The 25,279-nt window shown below is 61.8% G+C and overlaps 8 protein-coding genes across 8 annotated transcripts, besides 3 other annotated features; all 8 read left to right on the top strand.

Annotated features, from left to right (window-relative positions):
* Positions 1-160: 160 nt before the first annotated feature.
* Positions 161-339: a repeat region.
* An 878-nt stretch (positions 340-1,217) lies between these two features.
* LPMP_091300 (hypothetical protein) lies at positions 1,218-1,886 on the top strand (the record flags this gene model as incomplete). Its single annotated transcript, XM_010706065.1, has 1 exon — positions 1,218-1,886. One exon carries the CDS (start codon positions 1,218-1,220, stop codon positions 1,884-1,886), a length of 669 nt encoding a protein of 222 aa, XP_010704367.1.
* A 1,803-nt stretch (positions 1,887-3,689) lies between these two features.
* LPMP_091290 (hypothetical protein) lies at positions 3,690-4,391 on the top strand (the record flags this gene model as incomplete). The annotated part of the gene is made up of 1 exon (XM_010706064.1): positions 3,690-4,391. The coding sequence occupies one exon, from the start codon at positions 3,690-3,692 to the stop codon at positions 4,389-4,391; it is 702 nt and encodes a 233-aa protein (XP_010704366.1).
* A 939-nt stretch (positions 4,392-5,330) lies between these two features.
* Positions 5,331-6,434, top strand: LPMP_091280 (hypothetical protein; the record flags this gene model as incomplete). Its single annotated transcript, XM_010706063.1, has 1 exon — positions 5,331-6,434. One exon carries the CDS (start codon positions 5,331-5,333, stop codon positions 6,432-6,434), a length of 1,104 nt encoding a protein of 367 aa, XP_010704365.1.
* A 739-nt stretch (positions 6,435-7,173) lies between these two features.
* LPMP_091270 (mitochondrial carrier protein, putative) lies at positions 7,174-8,220 on the top strand (the record flags this gene model as incomplete). Its single annotated transcript, XM_010706062.1, has 1 exon — positions 7,174-8,220. The coding sequence occupies one exon, from the start codon at positions 7,174-7,176 to the stop codon at positions 8,218-8,220; it is 1,047 nt and encodes a 348-aa protein (XP_010704364.1).
* Positions 8,221-8,282: 62 nt separating this feature from the next.
* Positions 8,283-8,377: a repeat region.
* Positions 8,378-9,691: 1,314 nt separating this feature from the next.
* LPMP_091260 (hypothetical protein) lies at positions 9,692-11,662 on the top strand (the record flags this gene model as incomplete). The annotated part of the gene is made up of 1 exon (XM_010706061.1): positions 9,692-11,662. One exon carries the CDS (start codon positions 9,692-9,694, stop codon positions 11,660-11,662), a length of 1,971 nt encoding a protein of 656 aa, XP_010704363.1.
* A 923-nt stretch (positions 11,663-12,585) lies between these two features.
* On the top strand, positions 12,586-13,143 carry LPMP_091250 (hypothetical protein; the record flags this gene model as incomplete). The annotated part of the gene is made up of 1 exon (XM_010706060.1): positions 12,586-13,143. One exon carries the CDS (start codon positions 12,586-12,588, stop codon positions 13,141-13,143), a length of 558 nt encoding a protein of 185 aa, XP_010704362.1.
* A 470-nt stretch (positions 13,144-13,613) lies between these two features.
* Positions 13,614-13,931: a repeat region.
* A 631-nt stretch (positions 13,932-14,562) lies between these two features.
* Positions 14,563-22,362, top strand: LPMP_091240 (hypothetical protein; the record flags this gene model as incomplete). Its single annotated transcript, XM_010706059.1, has 1 exon — positions 14,563-22,362. One exon carries the CDS (start codon positions 14,563-14,565, stop codon positions 22,360-22,362), a length of 7,800 nt encoding a protein of 2,599 aa, XP_010704361.1.
* Positions 22,363-23,168: 806 nt separating this feature from the next.
* On the top strand, positions 23,169-24,491 carry LPMP_091230 (hypothetical protein; the record flags this gene model as incomplete). Its single annotated transcript, XM_010706058.1, has 1 exon — positions 23,169-24,491. One exon carries the CDS (start codon positions 23,169-23,171, stop codon positions 24,489-24,491), a length of 1,323 nt encoding a protein of 440 aa, XP_010704360.1.
* Positions 24,492-25,279: the final 788 nt, after the last annotated feature.

Genomic DNA, 25,279 nt, shown 5'->3' with positions numbered 1-25,279 from the left:
GCCCCCTCCTGCTCCGTGCCCCCCTCCCTCTTCCACCTTTGCCTCATCCTCCACATCGTGGGAGCGCAACTCGGACATCCCCACCCCATCAACTTCATCCAACTAACCGCCACAACTAAAGCATCTACACTTTTGCCGTTTCTCACGCGGCCATTCGGGGGCGAGGAGTCGCTCTGGCCTCCCTGACGTCGCAGGCACTCGACCCTATCACCGCCAGGAGTGGCTCGGCATTGGCAACAATGGGGGAAGAGCTGCTTGACTTCCCCGCACGCACAGTGTGTGTGGAGGGGAGAGGCTACGAGACTCCTGGGACATCACGCGCTGTGGTGTGCGTCCCTGTCGTTGAAAGGGTGGAGAGTGAGTTTGAAGAACGAATACCAAGTCGATCTGTGGTTGCTGCGCGCGTCTCTCTTTCACTCAGCAGTGCGCTCCCTCCGAAAGGGCGGTATTGTGCTGTGGTGGTCATCGGGATGTTTCTCAGCGCTTTCACAGCCTTTATCGTACCGCCGGCGTTGTTTTCTTCTGCTCGCCTACTGCTGCTGCGTGTGGCCCCTGTTGTGTGTGTCGGTGGACGAAGAGCATTGACAGCTGTCGAGTTGAAGAATTCAGTTCAAGTAGCAAAGGTCTGTGTGGGTGCTGATCAGCTCATGATGATATGCCGGATTCGCTCTTGCCTTGCTCTCTTCCCCTCCAGCCCCCACCCCTTCCTCTAATCACCGCCCTACCTTGTTTGGACATGCATAGAGGGAAGCGGAGCACCTACAAAGACGCGCAGGCTCAGAATGGCCTTCCCCCATCTCTTCCCTCTCCTGTCACGGTCTCTTGTTTTTCCCTTCATCTCTGTATGTACTTGCATGCGCTCTTCTCCTCCTCTCCTTCTTCCACCCATCCATCACACGTCCTCGCTCTTTACATCAACATCCCCATTCTCCAGCGGACCTCACCTCTCTATCTCTGGCAATCTGACTCCGACTCGTTCTGTGTGTGTGTCTCTGTGAGCCTCTGACGTGAACTGCGCGCTTCCTCACTCTCGTGCTCTTCCCCCATTTTCAAAGGCTGACGGCGCACTCCGTTTGCCCGTGCGCTCGTGTGTCTCACACCACCCCCGGTACGTCTGTGTGTGTGTGTGTGTGCCGCGCCTCTCGCACTCTTTCCGTTATCCCGGTGCTTCCCTCCCTCTTCTCCAGATCTGCAAGAGCGAAAAGACTCCTGTAGAAATGTACCCCAACAACTCTGATATTACAACCGTCTCAGCAAGCGAGTCGGGCGCAGCCGGCAAGTCGGCTTCACCTGCTAACCTCAAAGACTGCGAGGAAGCAGCTCGCCAGCCCAATGCCGTCTTCGTCAACGTATACGACATCTTAAAGTTCAACTCATGGCTTTGGTCGGTGGGCATTGGGGTGCATCACGTCGGCATTCAGGTGTACGACGCCGAGTACCAGTTTGGCCGCTGCGATGAGGGCAGTGGCGTCCGTGTCGTTGAGCCTCGACACTCTTCGCCGCACATTTTCCGAGAGCAGTTTTATGTCGGGCAGACGCAGCTAAGCGCTCTAGCAGTGCAGGAGCTCGTGTCCAGCTTTGCTCAGAGCGACACGTGGCTGGGGAGCAGGTATCACCTCGTGAAGCACAACTGCATCCACTTCGCGCACGCCTTCTGTGAAGCGTTGCTGCCGCCCAACGTGCGGGTGGCGCAGATGCGCACGGCGCTGCCGTCTATGTACCAGTGCGCGTACATGGAGGAAGTTGAGGTGGACGCCCAGCGGTACTCGCTGCCGGTGCTCATTCCTCCTCATGTGGATCGCCTGAGCAACTATGCGGCCTCTTACCTACCAGACTCAGTTCTGCAGATGCTGGACTCCATGGACAACTCCTTCATAGTCCCCTGAGCAGGTGCTAGAGGGCGTGCCGCCAATGCACCTAACTGTGTGTGTGTGTGCCTGTGAGGGTTTTCGGCGGAGGGTGGGGTGGGGAAGAGCGGCGCATATGCACAGCTCCTCCTCCACAGCTGCTGTTTTAGAGCTGTTGCCCTAAGAGAAGTCGCCTTCTAACCGAGCATGCGCTCCCCTCCCCCTCCCCCTATATGCCTACCACCTTATCTTTCCCTCTCCTAGCGCCTCGGCTTCAACGTGGGTAGACACGTAACAAAGAAGAAGAACGCCGGTCGCTCGAACGCCTTCTCCTCCTCCGTCTCTGCTTCTCTCTCCCTTGGTGTGATACAGCAGCACAAGTCTCAGTGCTTGTCCTCTCCCCTCCCTCGCACCTCAGACCAATTTAGTGCCTCTCTATGGCCCACACACGCGCGCGAATACGTATCAGTGCGCAGCTTTGTTCCCCCCCCCCCCTCCACCTCCTCGCTCGGACTAACCGCTGAAACGATGCTGATGCTGAGCAACTCCTTCTCCGACATCCTCGTCGTTCCTGTCTCTCTCCCTCTGTACACACACACACACACCGCCCTCTTTTCTCCTCCCGCACAAACCTACAGACAGCTGTGCGGCTGCTGGGAGACGGGACACACCTGCAAAAGCTATTTGCCCACCTCGCTCTCCCCAAGCAGGCACGTGCCCTGCCCTGTGACGTCACTGTCTCTCTCCTCTTCCCTCGCCGTCGCGCACGCACAGTGAAGTACAGACGGACAACTGTCGGCGTCGATGCCCAAACCAGTGGGCAGCAAGGCAAAGGCCGCAGCCGCAGTGCCGAGCGGGCCACCAGCGCTGTACGACGAAGTTCTCAGCGGTCCTCCGCTGGTCGTGGAGATTACCGCAGTGTCAGCGTGGACAGCGACGACCGGTGCCGATGCGCCCAGTAAGGAGGAGTGCTTGACGGGTGGGGCGCGGTGGGGCCACGCGGCAATGTTGTCGCCTAGCGAGTCGGTGCTCTGCGTCGTCGGTGGAACTCCGTGCCACCGATCACACGCAGCAGAACAGGCACCAGCTCCATTATGGGAGTACACGTCGGCGACTGCAGTGACGGTGCCGACATCAATGAACACCTCCGGCATTAAAGCGTCGGTTGCTATTGCACATGTATGGAAGGCTGGCGCGGTACCGCGGGCGGTGAAACAGGATGCGACCCGCAGCTTGAGAGCCGCCGCTGCTGGGGATCACGACTGGCCTCTTTTTGCGTCCTGGTGGCCCTCGTGGACATCGGTGAACGGTGCGGACAGACCGTCAGTAATGTATTCGGACGGTGGCTGGAGTGGTGCTTGTCGTATTGCTGGGGTGCGTGCGTTCGCGGAGAGCGCCTACGAAAACCCTCACTTCACGCCTCCATCGCTGTCTGCCGTGGCTGCCAGCTGCACCCGCAGCCACCATAGCGTCACGCGCGTGCAGGGGCGACTCCTCCGCTTCGGTGGCGAGACGCAACAAGGCACCGCCGCAGCGCTGGAAGAAATCAGCGACGCGTCGGGGCGCTCGGATGAGAAGCAACAGGCAGACGAGGAACGCAAAAGCAGCGAGGCAGCCCCACCGCTGGCGGCGACTGTTCGTGATGAGGTGCTAGCTCCAGGGCCTACGAGTACAACACACAGGTTCTCTCCAGCCCTTGGTCCGCCACCGCCGCGAGCCGCGCATGGCGCGTGCAGCCTCAACCAACGGTATGTTGTAGTGGTGGGTGGTCGGCAGGTCCACGCCCCGGCGGAAGACGCCGGCGCAGCGAGCGGCAAAGGGACACGCGCGAGGATCACCACGATGCGTGCCTTGTCACCGGGTAAGCGCGGCGGTGCATCTGGCACGGATGGGAAAGGCTCCCCTGGCGCTCTCGAGATACCTGCCCCTGGGTCCGCAACGCTCTCCACGCTGAAGGATGTAGCCATCTACGATGCCAAGCTCGGTGCGTGGCTTCCCGTGCGTGTGGTGGGCAGCGGTGCCGTGCCCTCCGCGCGGTACGCAGCAGCTGTCGCAGCAGTGCCGATGCCTGCGGCCGCCTCCCCGTCAAGCCGCCACTCCCGTCCCGTCGTGGATGCCGTGCAGCGCGAGGTGCTGGTCGTCGGCGGCCTCGACGCCAGAGGCGCGGTGTGTGCCGACGCGTGGGTGATGCAGGTAGTGAGCGGCGCCGATGCAGGGCTTGCAGAAGTGCCTGCCGGCCCGCTGGCGGACAGTACGAGCACAGCGGCGCCAGTGGTAAAGGTTCGCTGGGTTCGATTGGAGTTACCGACAGCGGTGGCTCCTGTGTTTCAGCGCCACCACGCCGCCGTTGCTGTCTCAAGTCAGCGCATGGTATACCTCGTTGGCGGCTGTGGGCCACATGGTGCCGCAGAGCCGTGCGTCTGCACGCTGGAGCTGCCACCCTTGTCAAGCGCGTCAGTGCGATTCGCTGATGAGGCAGTCGGGGACGCGGAGGACTCAGCACAGAAGCGAACATCCACGAGCCCGAAGGGTCGCTCAGCGTGAATGGGGGAGCCCAACGAGAGAGCGAAGCGAAAATGAAAGAATGGAAAAGGATCAGTGCTACTCCGTGACTCTGTTGCTACGGCGGTGGGAGGGACGCGGTCGAGGGGGTGGACCGATATGCCGTGCCGGTGACGCAATCGTGAATCGTCTTGCCGGAACATCGCCCGGTTTCACCCCTTGTCTCTCCCCTCCGTATGCGCAGTCTGGCCCCTCACCCTCTTCGCTACTCACCTCAACTGCACCGAGCACCTCCACTCGTGCATGCACCCACGGGCATCAGCGTGCGTTCGTCCGCGTCGATGTCCGTGAGGCGCGCGTACCCTCGACGCGCACCTGTCGCTCTCTCTCTCTCTTTTCGCTTTTCAACATGTACAGTGGCCTGCGTCTTCTCGGGGGTGGGGAACATGTGTGCGTATGACCCCGACATTGGCAACGACAGCGTGTGCAGCGCGCTCGCTCCTTCCGCTAAACAGGGGACCAACACCTCCGTGCCAGGGGCCGGAGAGTGACGGGTAATGGCGAAGGGGGGGAGGAGAAGAGGGAGATGTGCGGCTGGTGGTGGCCTTTCACCACCATCGCCCCCTACCTTCCTCCTCCCTTCTGCTTGTTTGCTCACTCTCCTCCCGCTTCGCTGTCGCAGCGTCCATTCTGTGGGTCGCTCACCCCCTCTTCAAGTGGCCCACCCACACACTCGCACAGGTCGACTGACTGCGCAACTTGCACGTGGTGCTCACGATATTACCAACCCTCAGAGAAGCATATACGCCTGGAGGACTATGAAATCATAACATGACCGATCTTCAGCCTCTCTCTCTCATCCCCACCCCCGCCCCCTCCTCTCTCTCTCTCCTGCGCATCTTCGCCAACTGTCTGCAGCAGACACGCGGGCAGAGAACGAGGATTATCTGAGAGGCGCCCCTTTCCTCCAAGGCGAAGAAGATGCGCACCAACACGCGCGTCTCGTTGATGCCGACGACCGCCAGCGGAGTGCTGTGCAAGTGTTCGCCGATTGCCGCAGCCATCGCTGTGACCAACACCGAGGCAGACATGGTCGCCCTTGCTGGAGTCGTGCGCGGCCAGCGACCCGCGATGCGTCTTTCTGCTTGGGCCGCTGAGCGTTACGGGAATGGCGCGTCTCCGCGGGCCGCACTCGCCGCGGTTGCTACCGAGGGAACACGGGAGTCAACCGCGGAGGTGACGCTGCAGACCACCGCCGCCAACCGATCATCTCTCGCCTCCTCCGGGCATCCGGGGCCGCTGCAGTCCATCGCGGAGGTGCCCCGCCAGGATCAGCGTGTGCCGCACTTGCCGTCGGTCACGTCAACGGAACTGTCCGGTGTCCTCGGTGGTGGTACCTGTTCTAGCCTACCGGTGCCGAGTGATGTCTCTGCGGTATCGGTCATTGCCCCATCAGTGGCAGCGACCCATGTGACGTCATCCTACCGTCTGCGCAAGAACATCTCGTGGCATTGTACGCTGTGTGGCTACCACGTGTTAGCGATGGATCAGGATGGTACTCCTCTGCCCTTCACCATCTCCGCGTTTGGCAATGTCCTCCCGATGACGTGTCCGCGTTGCAAGCTGAACCACACGTCGTGGCAACCATCGACGCCATTCAGTGAGAACGGCGATCATAGAAACCTTCCGACAGCCCTCTCGAATCGCTACGCTATCCAGGCCTCCGATCAGCAGTCGCTACGCGTGAAGGACAGGGAGGAGATGGGCGCTGCTGACCAGTCCGACGCAGGAGTAAAAGCGGCGTCTTCGTTGGCGGCAGGTGGCCACTTAGCCCAGACCGGGGCGTCTGTGGGGCGCCTTGCGACTCAGCAGCGCAGCATCCCGGCTATTCCCGCTGTGTCCTCGGCGCAACGGCGCGCCTACTACTGCGGCCGCTGCGGTCGTCGCCTGCTTCGAGTGGACGCGAATGGGGAGCTCGTGGAAATGGATCGCGGCAAGGACGGTCAAGTGCTTCCCATCACGTGCTCTGGCTGCAAGGAGAACCACAGTGACTGGGTCGTGAAGCCGTACGCCGTGAACCGATAGAGGCGCGCGCCACTCCTTGCCAAGGCTTTTATGTATGGAATCTTCGGTCTCCTTATATCACCGTGGAACTTTACCGTGTACATATTTCGTGCGACTGTGGAGACGCCGAGAGAGATGGAGGCTCTGGCTGAGTACGTGGCCGCTCGCGCACACACTGCCCCTCTCTCTTTCCTACTGCCGTGCTCTTCACCTTTCACCACCCTCTTGTCTTGCCTTTTCTCTCTGGCCTATGCGAGTGTGTAACTCATAGTGCGTGCGTGTGCGCGTGTGCTCCCCCCTTCCCTCCCTATCCCCCTCGCGTGAAGCGGGGCAATGCCCAAGAAGAATCGCATGTGATTGGCGCGCAGTGAGGTGAGCGTGAGAGCAGATGTGTCGAGGGGTAAACTACAGTGAAAGGAAGGCTGTGCGCGGAGGGGTCGAAGACGATAAAATTCTCGCCCATGTGTGTGTGTGGTGTCCCTCTCCCTCTCCTCTCAAGTAATGCTCGCACAGAGAGAGAGAGAGAGAGAGAGAGAGATGCACAGAATCGAATGTCGCTCATCATCCCCCTTCCTCGGCTACTGCTTCTCCCTCTCATACCCTCGCACGTCGCGCCGTATGCTTCGTGGGTCTGTGTGTTGTGCGATCTGCTGTCGCCGCGGCGTCTTACTCCCCTTTCCCCCTCCCCTTCCCTCTCCCTCACCCGCCATTGACATTGACGCACCGCGCAGCGCTCTCCCCCTCCCCCCAAAAGCAAAAAATGACGGGTGGCAAGTCGGAGATGATCGTCACGGCCGGCCCATCCTTGTCCACCTCCATCCTGCCGCAGATGGATGAGAGAGAGTGGGCACTCCGGCACCTCATGAAGGCATCTCTCGTAGCTCTCATCCCCGGTGCAGCGCAGGGCGCAGCCACCGTTCTGCTCGGCCACCCCCTTGATACCGCGAAGGTCCGCATGCAGGCGGCCGGACCTCACACGTCCCGGTCTACCATAGGCACGATGTGGTCGATGGCCACGGCAGAGGGTCCACGCAGTCTTTACCGTGGGGCAGTCCCTCCCCTGGTGATGGAAGGCGCCAAGCGTAGCCTGCAGTTTGCCTTGTGGGACTGGATGCGTGCCTTCGCCAGGGACGCGCCGAAGAGCCGCAGCGACGCCAACGGAGCTGCTAGCGGTGGCGCTGGTAGCGCCTGGGATGCTGCGCGCCACGTGGTGCATCGCGGCATGGTGGGGATCGGAGGCAGCACCTTTGTCAGCGGCGCCGTAGCGGGCGGTGTTGGAACGCTGATTGGGTGCCCCATGCATGTTATTAAGATACAGACGCAGTGCCAGACCTCTCTAAGCACGCAGAACGCCTGGACGTGTATGCGTAGCATCTATGACCAGGAGGGCTTCCTCGGCTTCTACCGGGGCTTTCGATACAACGTAGTGAAGGACGTCTGCTTCGCCAGCATGTACCTCGGCCTCTACGCAATCCTGCGCGATCACCCCTTCTTGGAGCCGCCTACCCTCAGCCCTGCTGCGGCAACGGCGACGACGGACCCTTCGCGAAGGACGAAACTGGGTGCCTTTCTCTCCGGCGCTGTCGCCTCCATGGCTACGTGGGCACTCCTTTTCCCGTTAGACACAATCAAGACACTGGTGCAGGCGCGACAGGCACACGCTGTCGTTGCGATGCTGCACCAGCCCGCTCTACTCTACAGGGGCTTGACCGCCTCGCTGATGAAGGCAGGCCCCGTGTCGGGGGTGGCGATGGCCGTCTACGAGCAGACGTGGGTCTTGACGAACCGGCGACCGGCATCGTGCTAGCGAGACGCCGGGCAAGAGAGTAAAGACGTCCACATTGTCGTTTCTCACGCGGCCATTCGGGGGCGAGGAGTCGCTCTGGCCTCCCTGACGTCGCAGGCACTCGACCCTATCACCGCCAGGAGTGGCTCGGCATTGGCGGGGATAAGTGATAGGGGGCGGTGTTTACATGAAAGTGAGGGCCGGTCCATCCGTGGGGTTTTTTTTTGTGCTTCCGTGTGTCTGCGTGCACCAGTGATCGTGATAGACGTGTGGAGAACGATGTTCCCTCGCGTCCACTTTGCGAGTTTCGTATCGATGTGCTCATGGCGACTGTGTGTGTGTTCCTCTTTCCGTCCTCCTATGCTCGCCCCTCCCCTTCAACAGACGCACACGTACATGTACGTGCGTGCGTCCACGATCTCGACTGTCACTCAGGGTCTGGCATCTGCCCCCCTCCCCTTCGCTCCTTCCCACTCTCGCTCCGCAATTACCAGCCGCAGACGCATGTCAGGGGAGCGCAAACTGCGCGGTATGGCTCACATGACACTGGATGAGATCTGTGAAAATGAGGGTGGAGTGCGTAAGACTCGACGGTATCTCACGCGCGGGACGGGAAGCGAGGAAAAGCGGAACGATGTATTTGCGGTGAACACACAAAAGGCGCGGAGGAGCAGCAGAAGAGGCGCACGTCTTCACGCAGAGGGGACAGAGGAAGCGACGCAGAGACCGCAGCGACGATACAAACGATGGGAAATGGCGAGCGAAAGAGAGGAAAGGGCGAGTAAGCGTAAACACTCGGCCGCACTGGCCTCCCTCTACACACACGCACACGAGTGTCTCGTCCATCGAGGATGAGCACGTGCGTGCCCCTTACGACCCGCTCCTCTATGTGGTGAAGGAGGCAACGCGACAAGACGAAAAGGGGACTGTTTCTGTGGCCAGCGGGAGGAAATGAGGGTACCCAGAGGGTGATGGCCAGACAGCTCTCGAGCGATTGCCTCCCTCTCCCCCTTAGTCTTCTTAACTCCTCCCTTATGCCTCTCTTGTCGTCGGCCTCTCCCTCTATGCTCGTGCCCCCCCCCCCCCTTACTCTCGTTTGGGGGGTAACACTACCCATCACGTCTCTCTTCCTTGTCTCGCCCCCTCCTTCCCCCAACGCCACCTACCCGCACCCCTCCCTCTCTTCCGGTGGAGTAGTCGTACATCTCTGCCTGTGTGACTCACCCGGCGGCCTCCCCCTGCAAACTCACCCCCCTCTCCCCCCCTCCCCCTCGATCTCCCTGCAGCTGCAAACCTACATCTGTGCGCGGCCTTCTCCCATTCACCTTTTCCCCCACTACCGTGTCGAGGCCAGTCACCTCGCCTGTCTGTGTGGCGGTGCACCGCCGCCTCTTTGCCGTGGTGAGCGCCGCAGTGGAGGCGCCTCACCGCTCTTCTTCGCGGCTGTCTGGGCCAGCTTTACTGGCATTCAACCGCCCTCCTCCTCCTCCTCATGGCGGCGACACCGAAGTTCTACAATGAGGAGGACGTCGCCGCACTCGTTCGCTCGCTCGACCGGGCCGAGGACCACCACATCTTCGCCGTGGACGTACTGAAGACGTACCCGTACTTGGCAGAGTCCTACACAAAGGTCTGTCCGCGACGCTGCGATCTCGCAACCGCCGCGCAGAAGGCGCTGGAGGGGGCCTACAGTCACGATGTGCGGCTGGAGGGGCTCAAGGCCGACATCGCCCTCATGGCGTCAAACTGCGTTGCGTACAACGGCCCCACGAGCGAGTATGCTGAGACAGCAGCGAAGTTCGAACGCTACGCACTCGGGCAGATTGATCACTTTATCGTGGAGCACAACGGCGGGCGCCGCGTGTCGCGGCTGCGCTTGCCAAGTGCGAGCTCGTCACAAGCGCACGCGTCGCCAGAGGACACTGTGCCCCAGAAGAGAAGCACTGGCATGTCAGCTGCATCCACGACCCCAACGCCAGCGGTCCCCAGTACGCGGGAAATGGTTCAGCTTGTGGATCTACTCAATCGACGCGAAGACGGCGGCGCCTTCTCGGTGGACGTGGCGGAGGCGTACCCAGACCTGCGTGAAAGCTACCGAAAGACTTGCCCACACCCCATGAACCTCAGTCTCATGCACCAGCGCGCAAAGGAGGGGTACTACACGACCGGCTCCGCCACCGTCTACAGCGACACGGTTGCCGCGTCGTTCACGAGGCTGCGCGAGGACATTGAGCTGCTCGTACGCAACTGCATCACCTTTAATGCGAAGGTCGAGTCGTGGGTGACGCTCGCACGCTCTTTCCAGGTCTTTGCGCATCGCCGCGTGGACGACTTTGTCCTCCGTCATGCTCCCTCTCTACGCGGTACGACGATGGGTGCGGAGGTGTGCAAGAGTGAAGGCACCGTGTCGACGTCCGCTCCATCGCCAGAGGCAAGCGGCGTTGCAGGCGGTAATGACGTGAGTCGTGTCAGACAGACGAACCCAGCAGCCGCAGCTGACACGGTCACAACGACCAGTGGCAGCATCGGGGGCAACGTGGCGGCTGCTGGTTCGCGCAAACGCGAGCACGCGGATGAGCGTGTCATCGCCTCTGATGGACAATCTCGCCCCCCGATCCCAGTACCTCGGGTGCAGGTGGTGGCAGAGACAACGCCCCATGTCTGCCCCACCCCTCTCCAGCCGAGCTTGGCGATCCCACCGCTGCTACGTCGCAGGCTAACTCTGGACCACGTGCGCCACACACGGCTGCCGCTGCGACGAGTCGGAGTGTCTGTGTCACGCGACGAGCTGTACCCACCTGCGATCTCACTCACCGACGTCGAGGCCTCCCACAATCCTTCAGGCGCTGCTGGTGGCGCAGAGGCGGCGACAGCATCGGCATCGATGGTGAATATCGACGCTTCCTGCAGCGCAGGCCACGTGCTACAGCTTCTGCGCGAGTCTGTAGTCAAATTCTTTGCAGCGCAGCGCAGTGGCACCGACTTCATCGACGCGTTTGCCTACTCCGTGCGAGAGGAGCAACTGTATCTCTCCGTGCTCGCAGTGGTGGCGGAGAAGTACCAGAGCACTGCAGCGCACCTTCTACTGTACGAAACTGAGTCTGCCGAACTTCAGGAGTGGATCGCACTGCGTGCCTTGGACTGCTGCCGCGATCCAAACTGGACGAGCCCTTCGATAGTCGGCCCCGGTGGCTCCATTGCGGATGACCTTCATTACCTATACTTCGTGCGTTTTCTCGTTCAGTGGCCGCAGCTCGCCTCGCTTTGTTGTACCACAGTGGCCCCTTCGTCGGCCCCTTCGTCGGCCCCGGTCGGCGCGGCAGCTCGGCGCGGCACGTCTGGGGCTGCGCCGGGATCGCTTCGCATCTCGCGCGATCAGCTCAAAGTGGTAGCGCAAGTGACGCACATCACGCAGGAGTTCCTCCAGTTTCTCGAGGCCATGGAGGAGCGGCAGCGACAGTAATGACGGGTAAAGACGACAGTGGGAGGGGGGCTGCAGGATGAGCATGGGCGTGTGCGCGTGCGTAGGTGCGCCTGCCTGTTGCGGAGAGGGGCGGGAGGAGAAAAAACAGCGGGCACGAAGCAGCAATGACAACAACAGTGGCAGCCGGGGAACAACACGAGCACGCGTGGAGAAAGGCAAGTGACTGAAGCGGAAGAATCAAGGTGCCCACGAGTGTGTAGCCACACATGCATACCGCCCTCCTCCTCACACCCCGCCCCTTGCGCTGTCCCCACCATAATGCGCACCTAGGCGCTCTCTCTTTCAGGTCGATGGCTGAGGATGCTGTCAAGTGCGTGTGATAGCGCCACCCTTCACCCCTCCCTTCCCCTCCCCTCTTCTTGTAGAGGTAGGAAGCGCGTCTCTTTCCTGATCTCTGGGCATTGCGGTGAGGAGCTACTTCGCTGCCCCGCACGCAGCCTTGATACCTGTACCTCCACAGACACACCGACACCCACACCTCTCTCTCAGCTGGATGGCGGCATCGACGCACGTGCGCAAACTTTGAGTACTCATGTATGTTAGCGCCAACTTCACCCCCCCCCCCTCACCTCCTCTCCTTCCTCGTACTCTTCCCGACATCCTCTCACCCCTTCTCGCCTTCACCTCTTCTCCCCCCCCCCCGTGCCCACGCATGTATGCAGGCGTGTTGCTGCACGCTCGTGTAGACTTGACCGCGAACACGCACACACGACGTTGCAGAGAGCGGATTATCAGTCACCCCCCCCCCCGCTACGGAAGAGGCGTCACTTGCATCGCACGAGGAAAAGGTGCAGTAGGTCCGTGGAGAGCGACCAGCACATCACTTCCCTCCTCGTACCCCCCCTCTCTCTCGCCCCTCACCCACCCCACCGCGTAGCAGAGAACGGAGAAGCGGAACCACGATGGAGCCGCACAGTGGCGGGTGCGCGCCCCAATGGACGGCCGCCGGCAACGGGGCGGACGTCTCCGTGCTCTCAGACGCGGGTGAGACAGGCCCGGACGTGCGCGCGCATTACTACTACGCGTGCCGGCACTGTCGCGTGCATCTCTTCGATGCCGCAGAGGTGCTGCCGCACGATCCGCGAGAGGGCGCCAGGAAAACGTTTAAGTTTCGACGTGGTGGCCCGTCCCAGGGCGACGGGGAACTCAGCGGCGAACCGTCAGGCGCGTTCTCTACTGCAGGGCTCTGCACCAGCCTCTTCCTGGACCCTGACCAGACGCCATGGGTGACGGAAGACATGCGCGAGGCGAGCAAACGCGGAGCCGTGGTGAAGCCGGACACAATCTATTGCCGTAACCCTCTCTGTCGCGCGAAGCTCGGGACGCAGTCGTGGACGGGGTCGCAGTGTTCCTGCGGTGCGTGGATCACCCCAGCCTTCCGCATTCACGCCCGAGTCGTGGACAGGATGCTGTACTCAGCACCGACTTCAGTTGCACGCACCACCTCCTCACCGCAATGATGTGTTTGCCCAGCGCCCCTGCTCTCGTGGCGACGGAGAGGTGACCTCTCCTGTAGTTGCGCTTGTATGCACGCCGAGTGGGGCTTAACGCCATAGTTATCTTCATCTCTCGTGCAGTCAATTCTGCACACCACAACATACCCCTTTCCTTCCCTCCGACCGCCCCATCAAACCGCATGCCCTCGCTCGCTTAAAGTGAGGAGAGGAACGCACGTCTCTCTCTCTCATGCCTGTGAGACGTCGGCGTTTTTGCCTGCCCTATCCTACGCTGCCTCTGGCTGCTCATTGACCTCTCTTTACCCCACCACCACCGCCATCACCACCTCCACCTCCATCTCAGGCGTCCGCCTCTCCTTCACCGTTGCTCCTCCGCCCGGCCTTCCGCTAACGGCATAGGCGAGCTTTTCGTTGCCTTAAACGTTTTCTTTTTCGGCCACACAGCAGGAGCTTAAACTCTACTCGACTCCCTGCCCTGCCTCACACTCCATCCACCCCCCCCCTCCGCTCCGCTGGTCGCCCCACGGTACGCCCCACGGTGTGGCGCAGGCTACGCCCGGGCCACGCTGAAACTCTCGCCCTCATGTGGATGGCACATGTATGCTCACTGTCGCACGTCGCTCCGAGGCAACGCCATCCAGGAACTGACCCTTGTCCCCACCAGAAGTGGGTCAATATTGGCAGGGATGGATGGGAGGGTAGAGGGGGGGGGGTGAAGTGGCTGCCTGGCTTCCGGGCAGAGTGGGTGGCTACGGGGATCCCTGGAACACCGCGTACTGTGGCGCCCCCCCTCGCTCTTGGGAGAGAAAGGAGCCGTCAGGAATCCAAAGGAATACACCAGCACGCCCTCATCCAACGACATGCGCCGCAGGACTGCCCCGCCGCGCACACGAATCGACTGGGGTCCTCCCGCCACTTTAGTGGCTACAAACGTCCGCCACGAGGGGACTCCCACACCGTCTTCTTCGCTGTCGTGCAGGGCAGTATGAAACTAGCGACTGCCATGTGCTCGGTGGCTACTTCGGACACCCAAAAACTCGGCCTGGCCTACCTCTCCCAGCCAGGGTACCGCCATCCTCTACGACCCGCACAGCCCGATACCTGTCAGTGCAACCTTCTATGGCTCGGTCACTTTGCTCCTCTCTGTCACCGCTGCCAAAGTACATTCAAGCGCGTCTGTGGGCTCCCCACCGCATACTTCTATCGCACGTGTCTGTTCACTGGTGATCACGCATGTGCCCGACTTGCCGCCACTCAGAGAGCCCGTGGCGGCGAGGCTGAATGCGAGGAGTGTTGTGCACACCTGAGTGGGTGTGTGCCCACTGGCAGCAGTGCTCCTCACTTGTGCTTTGCCCGACTCGCTGCGCACGTCCCACCAACTTTGAAGAGGGGCGCGTCTTTGTGCATCGTCAAGGCGCGTGTATGGGCGAACTTTGCCCACCTCTGTCTCTCACCTTCCTTCCTTGTCGCTTCCCTCCTCCCACCCCGCCCTGGCAACCATCTCCTCTTCTCGTTACCTTTCGCTCTTCTCCGCCTGCCGAGACCCCGCTGGAGACGACTGCCACAGGCGTGCACACGCCTCCCCTCCCCCCATTTACCCCTTCTTCTCCGCTTCCCCGGCACGCACACAGACAAGCCCCCCGTCGTTGCTGCACACACACAGTAAAACGCACTGGCGAGGTCATCATGGATGCGTATCGCTTGTGCGTACAGCGGAGCAGCGACCCGAGCCACTGGCCGCAGTGGGTTCCGCTAGTAGCGGAGTTGAACGCCTCCCTCCCTTCCCCACCCCAGTCTCCTTCCTCGCCACCGTCGAATTACGCCACTTCGTCACCGAGCATCGACGAAGACTCGCGAGAGGCCTGGATGGCTGCGGTGCTGCAGTATGTGACACAGTGGATGGTGATTTTACCCCGTGGCGTCAGCAGCGGGGCAACATCAGAGCTGAATTATGCAGAAACAACGACGTCCTCCATGAGCACAATAGACACGGGACGCGCGCCGCTGGCACTGCAGCCAGTGGCCCTCCTGAACGCGATGCTGGTGAGTCTGCCCACCGCCGCAGCCTCAGTCCCACAGGTGCAACAGCAGCATCAGAGGCCTGCGTCGTCTTCGCACCCCAAAGAAATCGTCGAGCCTAGCTCATCGTTAAGCTCCACCAACGTGCCAGAGCTCACTCCTATTATCGAGGATGACCTCACACGTCCTCCGCAGCTAATGGACGTGGTTACGCGGCTGCTGCGCCACAGCGGGTGGCTCGCGTCCGGACTGTCGCACGCCGCTGGTCCAGCACCGCGATTGCCATCTGCGACTCTCCTCTCGCATGCCTACCAACACGCGTTGCTTGCCGCGTGCAGTGCGGACTGGGTGACGCAGCCCCACCGCGCATGCAAGGCGGAGGCAGCGGCGGATGGCACCACCGCAGTAAAGACGAACCACGTCGAGCTGACGGCGCCTCTTCCGTGGACACTGCCGCCTACCAGCCGCGTGGTGTCTCCTGCGAGCGGGGAGGCACTGCACCCGATTGCCGGCTATCGCGGCACGCTTCTCTTGCTCTTGTTCCATCCACTGCGCGTCGTGCGCGTTTGGGCGCGTGATATGCTTCTTCGTCTAATGACGTGCACCACACCACAGCAGGGCGCGCAGGCGTCGAGCGAGTCGAGCGGCGACAGCGGCGAGCGGGCTCTTACCACTCTCGTGGCATTTGCGCTGCGGCTGCTGTGCACGCTGAAGCACGTGTCGGTGCTGCCGGCACAGATTTCCTTTCTTGGCCACCACGCACATCCTTCGTCGACGGCAAGCGCGTCCTCGGCGCGGCTCGTGGACCCGGTCAAGTACGTGAGGCAGGACCTCGTGCGAACGGTCGCCGACGGCATATTCCACCTGCTCACGGTGCTCACCGCGTGGGACAAGCACTTTGAGAAAGCGGTGGAAACTCTAACGACGCCCTCGACCGCAACTGCCAATCGCACAGCTGCCGCATCGCTCCCTCTCTTACTGGGCAGGTGCCGTGCTACGGTCCTGCTGCTCGGAGGCAGCCTCGTGCTCTACGGACTGCAGGGACTCCATCAAGGCATCAATCGTGCGCTGCTCGAGGTGTGGCGCGATCAGCAGCGTCGACACCCACTGAACTCCTCCGCGTGCGTCGATCCATGCCGCGCGTCGCAGACGGCTATGACGCAGCTGCTGGACCCTCTAAACACTCTCCTTTCCAGTAATCCGCGCATGCCACGGGCGAATGCGGTGTCAGCGATTACCATACGCAAGGTTCTCGCGAAGGTCCTGGTGCACTGCCTCCTGGACAACGCCAGCGGTCTTGCGAGCAGCAAGGAGGAGGAGGCGTGGCGTAGAGCACGGCTGGAGTGGTTATGGACGTTCGCAGCAGCGCTCGAACCGCCGACGCTGCGGACGACGGCGCCCCTGCAGGCCGATCGGGCCGGCGCCTCTGCGCTATCTCCTGCGGACACCACTGACTCGGTCGTCACCGGGTACCAGGACAGCAGCGCCATTAATGGGGCTGGGCAAGACGATGCCGCCACCGGAGCGCTGGTGTTGGTGCCGGGGAGGTGCGCCGGTTGGTTGTTGCGGCCGCTGTTGAAGAATGCGGCGCAGCAACTCCAGTGGGAAAAGGCGATGGCGGCTGCAAGAGCAAAGCCAGATGCCGGGGGGAAGGCGTCCGTGACAGACGGCGCGGATGACTCCATATTAGTCCTCGACAAGGCGGTTTATGGTGTCTCGATGCTGCTTGACAGTCTCGTCACAACGTTGCCACGCCTCGTGTGCACGACGTACCTGCACGACACACTGGCGGCCCACGAGTCGCAACTCCTCACTCTGGCCATTGGCGGCATAGTGCACACCCGCAGCACACACGCATTGCGCCTGCATCGTCTTCTCTTTTTCGCGGACGTGCGTGCGTTTGCGGCAGGTGCTGCGGCTTGGGAGGGGAATGAGACTGCGCCGACCGACACGGCTGGTGTCCCAGGCGTGTGCCTCCAGCGTGTGTGGCTCACGCTACCACCGCTCATTGTGCAGCTGTGCAAGAGCGGCGCCGTCTCTCCTGCACACGGCGGTGGCCACGCAGCCAACGGCACCAGTGGCGGCCCCCTTCCTCTTTCCGAAACTCTAGCGTGTCTCTGCGGTATGCTGTTGGTTCTGACAGATGAGGACGCGATGCCGTGTCCGCAGTGGCTCTTCATGTCCTCAGCAGCGGTCATGTCGCGCGCACCGCCACCCTTTCAGTGGGTTGTGCAGCGCTGCATGCGCACCATGACCGATATGCTTCATGAACAGCACGAGTTACTGAAACGGGTGTGGCTGGAGCTGCCCTCCGTGACAACAGAGGCGGTGTACGGCGCGGCAGCCACAGCCGCAGCGTCTCGGGTGTTGGCGCAGGAGAAGTCGCTTCTGCGGCTGCTTTTTGCCCTGCGCGTCGTCGCTGCCGATGATGCAGAGGCTGGCAAGCTCGCTGAGCGGCTCGCTGCCATATTCTGCGTCGGCCTCACGAGCTCCGTCGCCCGTACGCTCTCGGCTGAAGCATTCGTATGGGTGTGGCGACGCGTCGTGGTTACACAGCCGGAGCTGCGTCTCCATCCACCACCTCCCTCTACAGCCTCCTTGGCCGCCGCGGCTACCGCTGGTGGTTCTTGCACAGCGTGGGACCTGGAGGACGCTGTCATCACGAACACCGCTCGTATGCAGGGGAACCGGTGGCTGATGCTCTTATGCGAGTGCAGCTGGGACCAGATGAGTGAGTGGGAGGTGCAATGTGGGTGGTGGATGGCGGCTCTTCTGGCGGATGTGGTGACCCTGGACGCGGAGCAGCGCCGTGCGCTCGCTGAGCAGGTTATTCTCACTCTTCCTACCGCTCCCATGCTCGCCCTCAGCGAAGCAGCTGCGTGTGTGATGAGCAGTACCCACCAGGCGGTTGAGATAGCGGCGGAGGATCACCGCCGCACCACCGAGAATAGCGAGCAGCAACTGCGAGACAGGTTGGCAGAGGCAGCGCAGCCCCGCCGCAATGTTGTTCAGCGGCTCTTCATTCAGGTGCTTCGCAAGGCGGAGCAGTACCCGCGGACGAGCCTGGCCAGTGTATTGCTGCGTGTCAGCGACGCTCTATCGCCGGCCGTAACTGCGCGCGATGTACAGTTTCAGCAGCAAGTTCAACCGCTACTGGTGCAGCTGTGCTCGCGCTTCCCTGACGTGCAGCAGCGTATTAATCAAGATGGTGTCACGTGGCTGCGCCGCGGCACCGAACAGGCGATGCAGACGATGAACGAGTGTCTGGCAGACCAAGAGCGCCGCTTCCGCCAATTCGAGCTGGAGGAATCCACACTATGCCGAGAGAAAGCGGAAGCAGCGCAGGCGGCCGCCACGGCGGAGCGCTTGCGACACGCGAACGAGGCAAAGCGAGTGGCGGAACTGAGCCGGCAGCGGGGCGTCACACGGTCCACTGCGGTGTCGAAGATCTCACGGAACGGGAGTGGCGACTCTGCAGTCGGTCTTTGCATGGGCAGGTCGCTCACCACAGTATCTCCCCACAGCGACCAGGACAACGCTGTCGCTGGAATGACAACTCGTGATCCTCGGCAGCAACAGCTCTTCCCGGATCAACCCCTCGCTCACTTAGCGGTGAAACGGGCGCGCACACCCCACGCCGGTAGTGCAGACACGCGCAGCGCCGAGAACGCACCGTCGCGGCCGGCTGGCAGCGGCACATCTGCGATGATAGAGCTGGACGTGGACAGCGACATGGAAAACGTGATGGTCGCTGCGTCCACGGTGCAGTTGCTGGACAGCCTTGCACGTCCTCCTTCGATACCTGCGGCCACACCACCACCACCTGCACCCACGGCGATGTCGACTGCCAAGGTACCGAAGACGTTCCCGTCAACGACGGCGTCCACCACGGCGCGGGCAGCTCCGACGCGGCTGCAGCACAAGCTACAGGAAATCAATGCGTGCAACACGCACCGGGTTCACCACGCCGAACAGCTGCGGCAGTTGCAAGACCGCCTGCGCCAGGTGGCCATCAGTACGAATCTTCTTCACTTGCAACAGCCGCTTGTACATGACATCATTGGCCCCGCGTCGCAGTGCATGGCTGCCAAAGTCCCTGTGCTGCCAGAGGTGTTTGTGTCTGCATCTGATGGGTTGCGACGGATTTCCTCTGACGGGTTTGCCGTCTCCGCTGGTGGGACATCGTTTAACACGTGTATCTCGATGCCGCTTGGCAACGCACCGAACGAGTACGCGGTGCGCTTCGCTCCGCACATTGCGTTGGAGCTGCGCTACGACATCATTCGCAACTATGAAGACTTCATGGACCGTGTGTGTATGGGGAGTAGCAGGTGCGACACAAACTTGTCGCATCACTGCCGCAAATCAGCCGCGAGGTCACCGATGACAGCAGGTGAAGAAGCGTCGCCGTCTCCCGCGGACCGCGTGTGGAGCGGCCTGCTGCCGCTGCATCCGGGCATCCCGCCAGTGTGTGTGGCGGTGCAGAACAGCTGCGCAGTGCCACACGAGCACAACGGTGTGACCATGCCGGATCCGCACTCTCTGCACTTCAGTGTGCAAGCGTGCGCCAACCCCGCCGTTGACGCATACTTGCAACAGCAGCAGCAACAAGCTCAAGGCACTCACTCTAGTTTGCAGAGACGCACAACAGCCTCGCCAGCCATTTACCCGAAGTTTGTTGACGCGGCAGTGATTGCCGCTGCGCAGCAGGGGCTCTCTGCTGCCCTCTCAGAAGGCGACGTTGTCGCGGTGCTGCTGCCTCTGCAAGCAATTCTGCCCACGTGGGTCGAACGCGAGCTACGGCGCCCTCTGTCTGATTGCCCTTTTGCCGAGCTGCAGCGCCGCGTGCACGAGATACTCAACACTCTGCCACATAGTTGGCGCACCCTCGGCTGCGCTGCGCAGGTGTGCCACGTGCAGTCACTTTCGCTGGGGGGAAGAACGGCAATGCTCTGCGCAACTCCATCGGTGGTGGAGCGATCGTCTGGCCATGACGGACCTCCCTCGCTGCGCTTCTTTCATGTATTTCGCATGGCGTATGACACGGCCTCGTCGGCAACCTTCTACCTCACGAAACTCACTTCTGTCAACGCCTCTCTGATGGAGTTGGAGGCACTTCACAAGGTTGACTACACGCGCTTTGCCGCCACTCTCTACGATCCGCGCAGCACGGCACCTGTCGGTGTGGCCTTCTATGGCTGGGCCACCTCGTTCCTCTCCGCCGCCGGCCCATCTCGCGCCATGCCGCTGATCGACCAGCTGCGGGCGCGCCTGCTGCTGCAGCAGCAGCTCAACGCCTGGCAGGTCCGCGCCATCGCGGCCGTGTTGTACGCTGTGTGCCCCGGCTGGGATGACGGCATGGCGGAGCAGAGCACACAAGCACCTATGCCGCGCTCACCGGAGGTGCTGGTGATCGAAGGTCCGCCCGGCACCGGCAAGACGCAGACCATCGCCTCGCTGACGCTGAACCTGCTGCACCACCTCAGCCGTACGCGGAGCGGGGCGCTGCGCCTATTGGTGTGTGCACCATCGAACTGTGGGGTGGACGAGGCTCTGCTGCGCGTGGTGCGGCTGCGTGAGCAGCTGCGGGTAGCTGCACCGGTTGGTGTGCAACAACCTGCGCATGCAGCTCTCGCTGGTGGACTGCTGCGCATCGGTGTGCGAGACAGGGTGGACATGGAAGTACATCGACTGCAACAGCCTGTCTTCTTCGACGACGTTGTCGAGCTGCACCTGAGCAGCACTTCAGCTACTGCAGGGGGTCTCAGGAGAGGTGGGCGGGCCGGTGACTCGAGGGGCTCGAGGAACATCAACGGGCACGGTGCCGGCGGCAGTGGAGCAGCTGGTGGGAGCGCCGCCGTGCGCAACACTGTCCGCACGCACACGCTGGAGTCCGCTGCCATCGTCTTCTCCACCCTCGGCTCGCTTCACCACATTACCCGCCACGCACAGGGCCTCGCCTTCGATGTTGTCATAGTAGACGAGGCGTCGCAAGGGACGGAGCCGGCCGTGCTGCAGGCACTCACTCTCGCCAAGAGCAAGAGCGTGCTCGTCGGTGACTCTCGACAGCTGCAGCCCACAGTGCTCTCTTGGGAGGCAAGTCGCTGCGGTCTGCAGCGCAGTCTGCTGGTGCGCTTGCTGGCGTGCGGCCATCCTTCCTTCGTGCTGCGCACGCAGTACCGCATGCACCCCGACATCGTCGCCTTCCCCAACGAGTATTTCTACGGTTCGAAGCTGCTCACCGATCGAAGTGTACTTGCGCGGTCGCGCGCGTCTGACGACCCAACAGCTGCGACGCCAACCATCGCGCAGAAGCTTGGCGGATGCCCTCGCTTTGTGTTTGTGGATGTGCGCGACTCGCCAATGGAGCGGCGGCGCGGCCGGTCGCTGCTCAACCGTCGCGAGGCCACCGCCGTGGTAGACTACATGCGGCAGCTGCGCGCGTTCTTCAAGCTGACGGTGCAGGAGGTGGCCGCTCACGTCGGCATCATCACCTTCTACACAGCGCAGAGGAATACAATTCTCTCACTTCTGACACGCGAGGAGCGCCACTGTGGTGTGCAGGTGGCGACGGTGGACAGCTTCCAGGGAAAGGAGAAGCGCATCATCCTGTTGAGCTGCGTGCGGACGCTGAGCGCGGCGCAGTTGCTGCAGCTGGAGCGGTGCGCGGAGCAGGGGGAGAAGGAGCGCCACGGCGATGATGGTGACAGCGTTGTCAGGGAGGAGCGCAGCGCGAATCGACGCCTCGGTCGCTACGGGCTCGGATTCCTGGCGGACTGGCATCGCTTGAACGTGGCGCTGACGCGTGCGCAGGACTTGTGCGTGTGCTTTGCTAGTCGCGATACTGTTCACGCCGTGGGCATGGCTGCCATGGCATCTGCGGCGCCGTCCCACGCAGTGACTACAGTGGATAGTTCGGTGGAGGAAGTGGAACGCCAACTCAATGCGGACGACGAGGACCCATTGGCGCTATATCGCATGCTGTCACACGCTGAAACGCACGATCCTACACTGCAGCCGCGAACAACTGAGGTGGTGCTGCTCGACACGTCAGCGGACTCCATCGAGATCGTGGACGCTCCTGCTACGACCCGCTCACGAGCCGCTTGCGTGACGCACCACAGCAAGATTCGCCTCCTGAAAGAACTCACCATGCGCGCACGGGCTGCGGAAGCTCAGGGTTCCCGCCACGACGCTCAGTGAAAGTACCCACATGCAAAGGGCATGCTAGCCGCCTCGCGTGTGTCGCACCTGTGATAACGCGGATGAATCGCCAGGATGAAAGCGGTGGAGGACACAGCGCAGGAAGGAGGGATGAGACGACTGGCAGAGTCATTTGCGCCCACGTGGAACGCTGGCGCTTCGAAGTGCGCAACACCGATGAAGTGAGAAGACGAGCAACAACAACAACAACAGCCGTGCAAAATCGGCGTAATACCCCAAATGGGCGCACACACCACTGCAGGTGCGCTGCGCCTCTCACCTCGAAGCGAAGCGTCCACAAACGTTGACTCACGTGGGGACGTGATGGATGAGTTTTTTGTTTTTTTTTTTTTGAAAAGAGAGATGCACGCGGGCTGTGCTCTCGTGGTAGTGGTGGTGAGGCCGCGGCAGGAGGAGAGGTCTGGCGGACTCTCCTCTGTGGGCGGAGCAAGTTTCTCTTGAATGTGCATTACTGGGCTCCCTGTCGTTATAAACGTGTGGGGTACTGCAGCATCGTACGCATGGCCACAAACCTCGCTCCCCCTCTTTCTCCCCTCCCCCGCCGTCTGTCTGCAGCCCCTACTCGTGTGCCTCAGTGGGTATAAACAGTCCTCTGTCGCCCCTCAGACGTCGCGCGACCTCAACGTCTTGTTTGCATCCTCTCTCTCTCCCTCCCTCCCCCTCCCCCCTCCTGTCGGCCGTACACGTCTGCGTGCCAACACGCAGACACACACGCACCCGCTCAACAGCGTGAACTTTCCTTTCCTCTGTTCTTCACCTCGCGTCCTATCGAGCCTCGCACCCACATGCCCACCACATCGCATCACTGTAGCAGCTCTCCGGTGGCTTCATCTCTGAGGCCAGAGCCAGCATGTGTGGAGGACATTCTGTCGGAGCTGCTTCCCTTCCTTGTCGAAGCTCCGCCGCGATGTGACGGATGCCCGTTGAACAGCTCTGCCGAGCTGCCCGCCGCGAGTCCGGTCCTCCCCATCCCTCAGGCCGTTGCCAGCGAGCATCGTGTGCAGGTCTCGATCCGCGGTCGGCGCTACGAGACGACGATGGAGGTGGCCCTCACCTACTGCCTCCTCTTCTTCGTGTTCTTTCATTGGCCCTTCAGTTCGGAAGATGAAGACAGTGCTGCGGCAGCGTGTGCGGGCAATGTCGCCAGTGCGAAGGGTCCGCAGCGAACTGTAGGCGACGCGGTTGTGGCTGCCACTGCTACGCAGAGCGTGACGGAGACCCACTTGTTGACCCACTACACACGCATTGTCGAGCCCGTGCTTCGCGTCTTCCTTGATCGCTGGGCCGCGCCGCTGAACACCAATGCAAGGGCACAAGCCGAGAGGGAAAAGACGGCGGACGCGGAGACGGAGAAGGCGGGCGATGCAGTGCAGCTGGCGTGTCTTCCGCCACTGCCGCGTCCTGCCCACATCACCTACGATGGTGCCACACGTGTGTGGAAGTTCGAGTTCGCCGCGCGGCTCACAGCAGCGGAGGCGGCGGCGGTGCACGCTCGACACCAGCGCAGTAGTAACTGCGCAGCTCTGCCATCGGCTGCCGCTGATGGGAGCGCCGCTTTAACGAACGACAAGCTCAACAGCAGCCCCTTTCTTCTGCTCCAGAACGAGCACATGGGGATGCTGCTGGTGTTCCTGCGTCGGTGTTCGAAGGTGCGCACGGAGAGGCGGACAGCAGCAGCCGGCGCACTGCCTCCATACCCCCCGCTTCCCATGCGCTGGGCGGAGATGAACTACGATGAGCAGCTGTCATTTGTGCAGCTGCTTCGGTGCTTCGGTGTTGTGCCGCTCATCCCCACGTACACGCGTCCGACAGCGCCCCAGACCACTTCGCTGTACATCGGTGCGGATGCGGTGGCGGCGGCGGCTCGGCCAAAGGGGGAGAGTGACGCCTCCTCACTGCACACGCACACCGCAGAGTTTATCCACAAGCAGCAGTCGGAGATGCGGGAGATCTCGACAGCAGCGGCGAGTATTGCTGTCGAGGCCCCAGAAGTGGACAAGAAGGAGCGGCACATTGACGAGGACGGCTCTGATGGGCTCGTGCTGTCCGCGAAGGGGTGCGCGCGATGTGGCATGGCAGAACACTCGACGACGGAGTGCCACTACTAGACAGACAGCAAATCACAGAGACACATTTTGAGCGAGGAGAAGCAAGCACGAGGCATGGGAGCAAGAGGTGGTGATGGTGACAGCTAAGTGTCAGCCACGTCCGTCTTTCTCCCAGTGTTTTCCTCATCCTCGTCCTGCTGAACGTGGAAAACTTGTGAGTGACAGTCCAGATGGTGGCGGGGGTGGGGCTGGCCTCTCCCTCAACATGGCGCTCGCGTGACAAGGGCTCAAGGTACTACGAATCCGCACGACAAGGGTTCCTCCCACCGAGAAAGCGCTACGTGACACCGCACGTCAAGAAGTCTCCTGCTTCACCTGGGAGCCAACACACACACACACACATCCTCCTCCTCCCTCTTCCTCTTCCTCTTCCTCTTTCTCCTCCCCCCACCTCGCTGTGTGTCTTCTCCGTCACCGCCGTGGTCGATGCAAACGCCCATACACACAAGTGGCGCCTAAAACACCAGCTGCTGTCGCCTGTTAGCGCTTTTTTCCCATTGTAGGCATCGCTCGCTTCGCTTCCGGAAGAGCAGCCGGCGGTTCCCCTACTACTTTCCTCTCCGTGGGCCGCACTACGCACACCATCACCTCCCTGTCTTTCCATCACCGACACGTACAGGCGCAAGCCGACGCACTCCGAGCACTCCGAGCACTCCCATCACACCGAATAACCCAGCAAGAGAAGCGCTGGAGGGCTTACAGACGGAGAGGAGAAAGGAGGAGACGAGACAGTTAAGCGGCGCTGTCCCTCTCACCCCAGTGGTGGTCTACTACACTTTGCGCTGATG

The sequence above is a fragment of the Leishmania panamensis genome (assembly GCF_000755165.1).
Source record: "Leishmania panamensis strain MHOM/PA/94/PSC-1 chromosome 9 sequence".
Lineage (NCBI taxonomy): Eukaryota > Euglenozoa > Kinetoplastea > Trypanosomatida > Trypanosomatidae > Leishmania > Leishmania panamensis.
The sequence above is the reverse complement of the archived record's forward strand: the minus strand, read 5'-3'. Positions and strand labels throughout refer to the sequence as shown.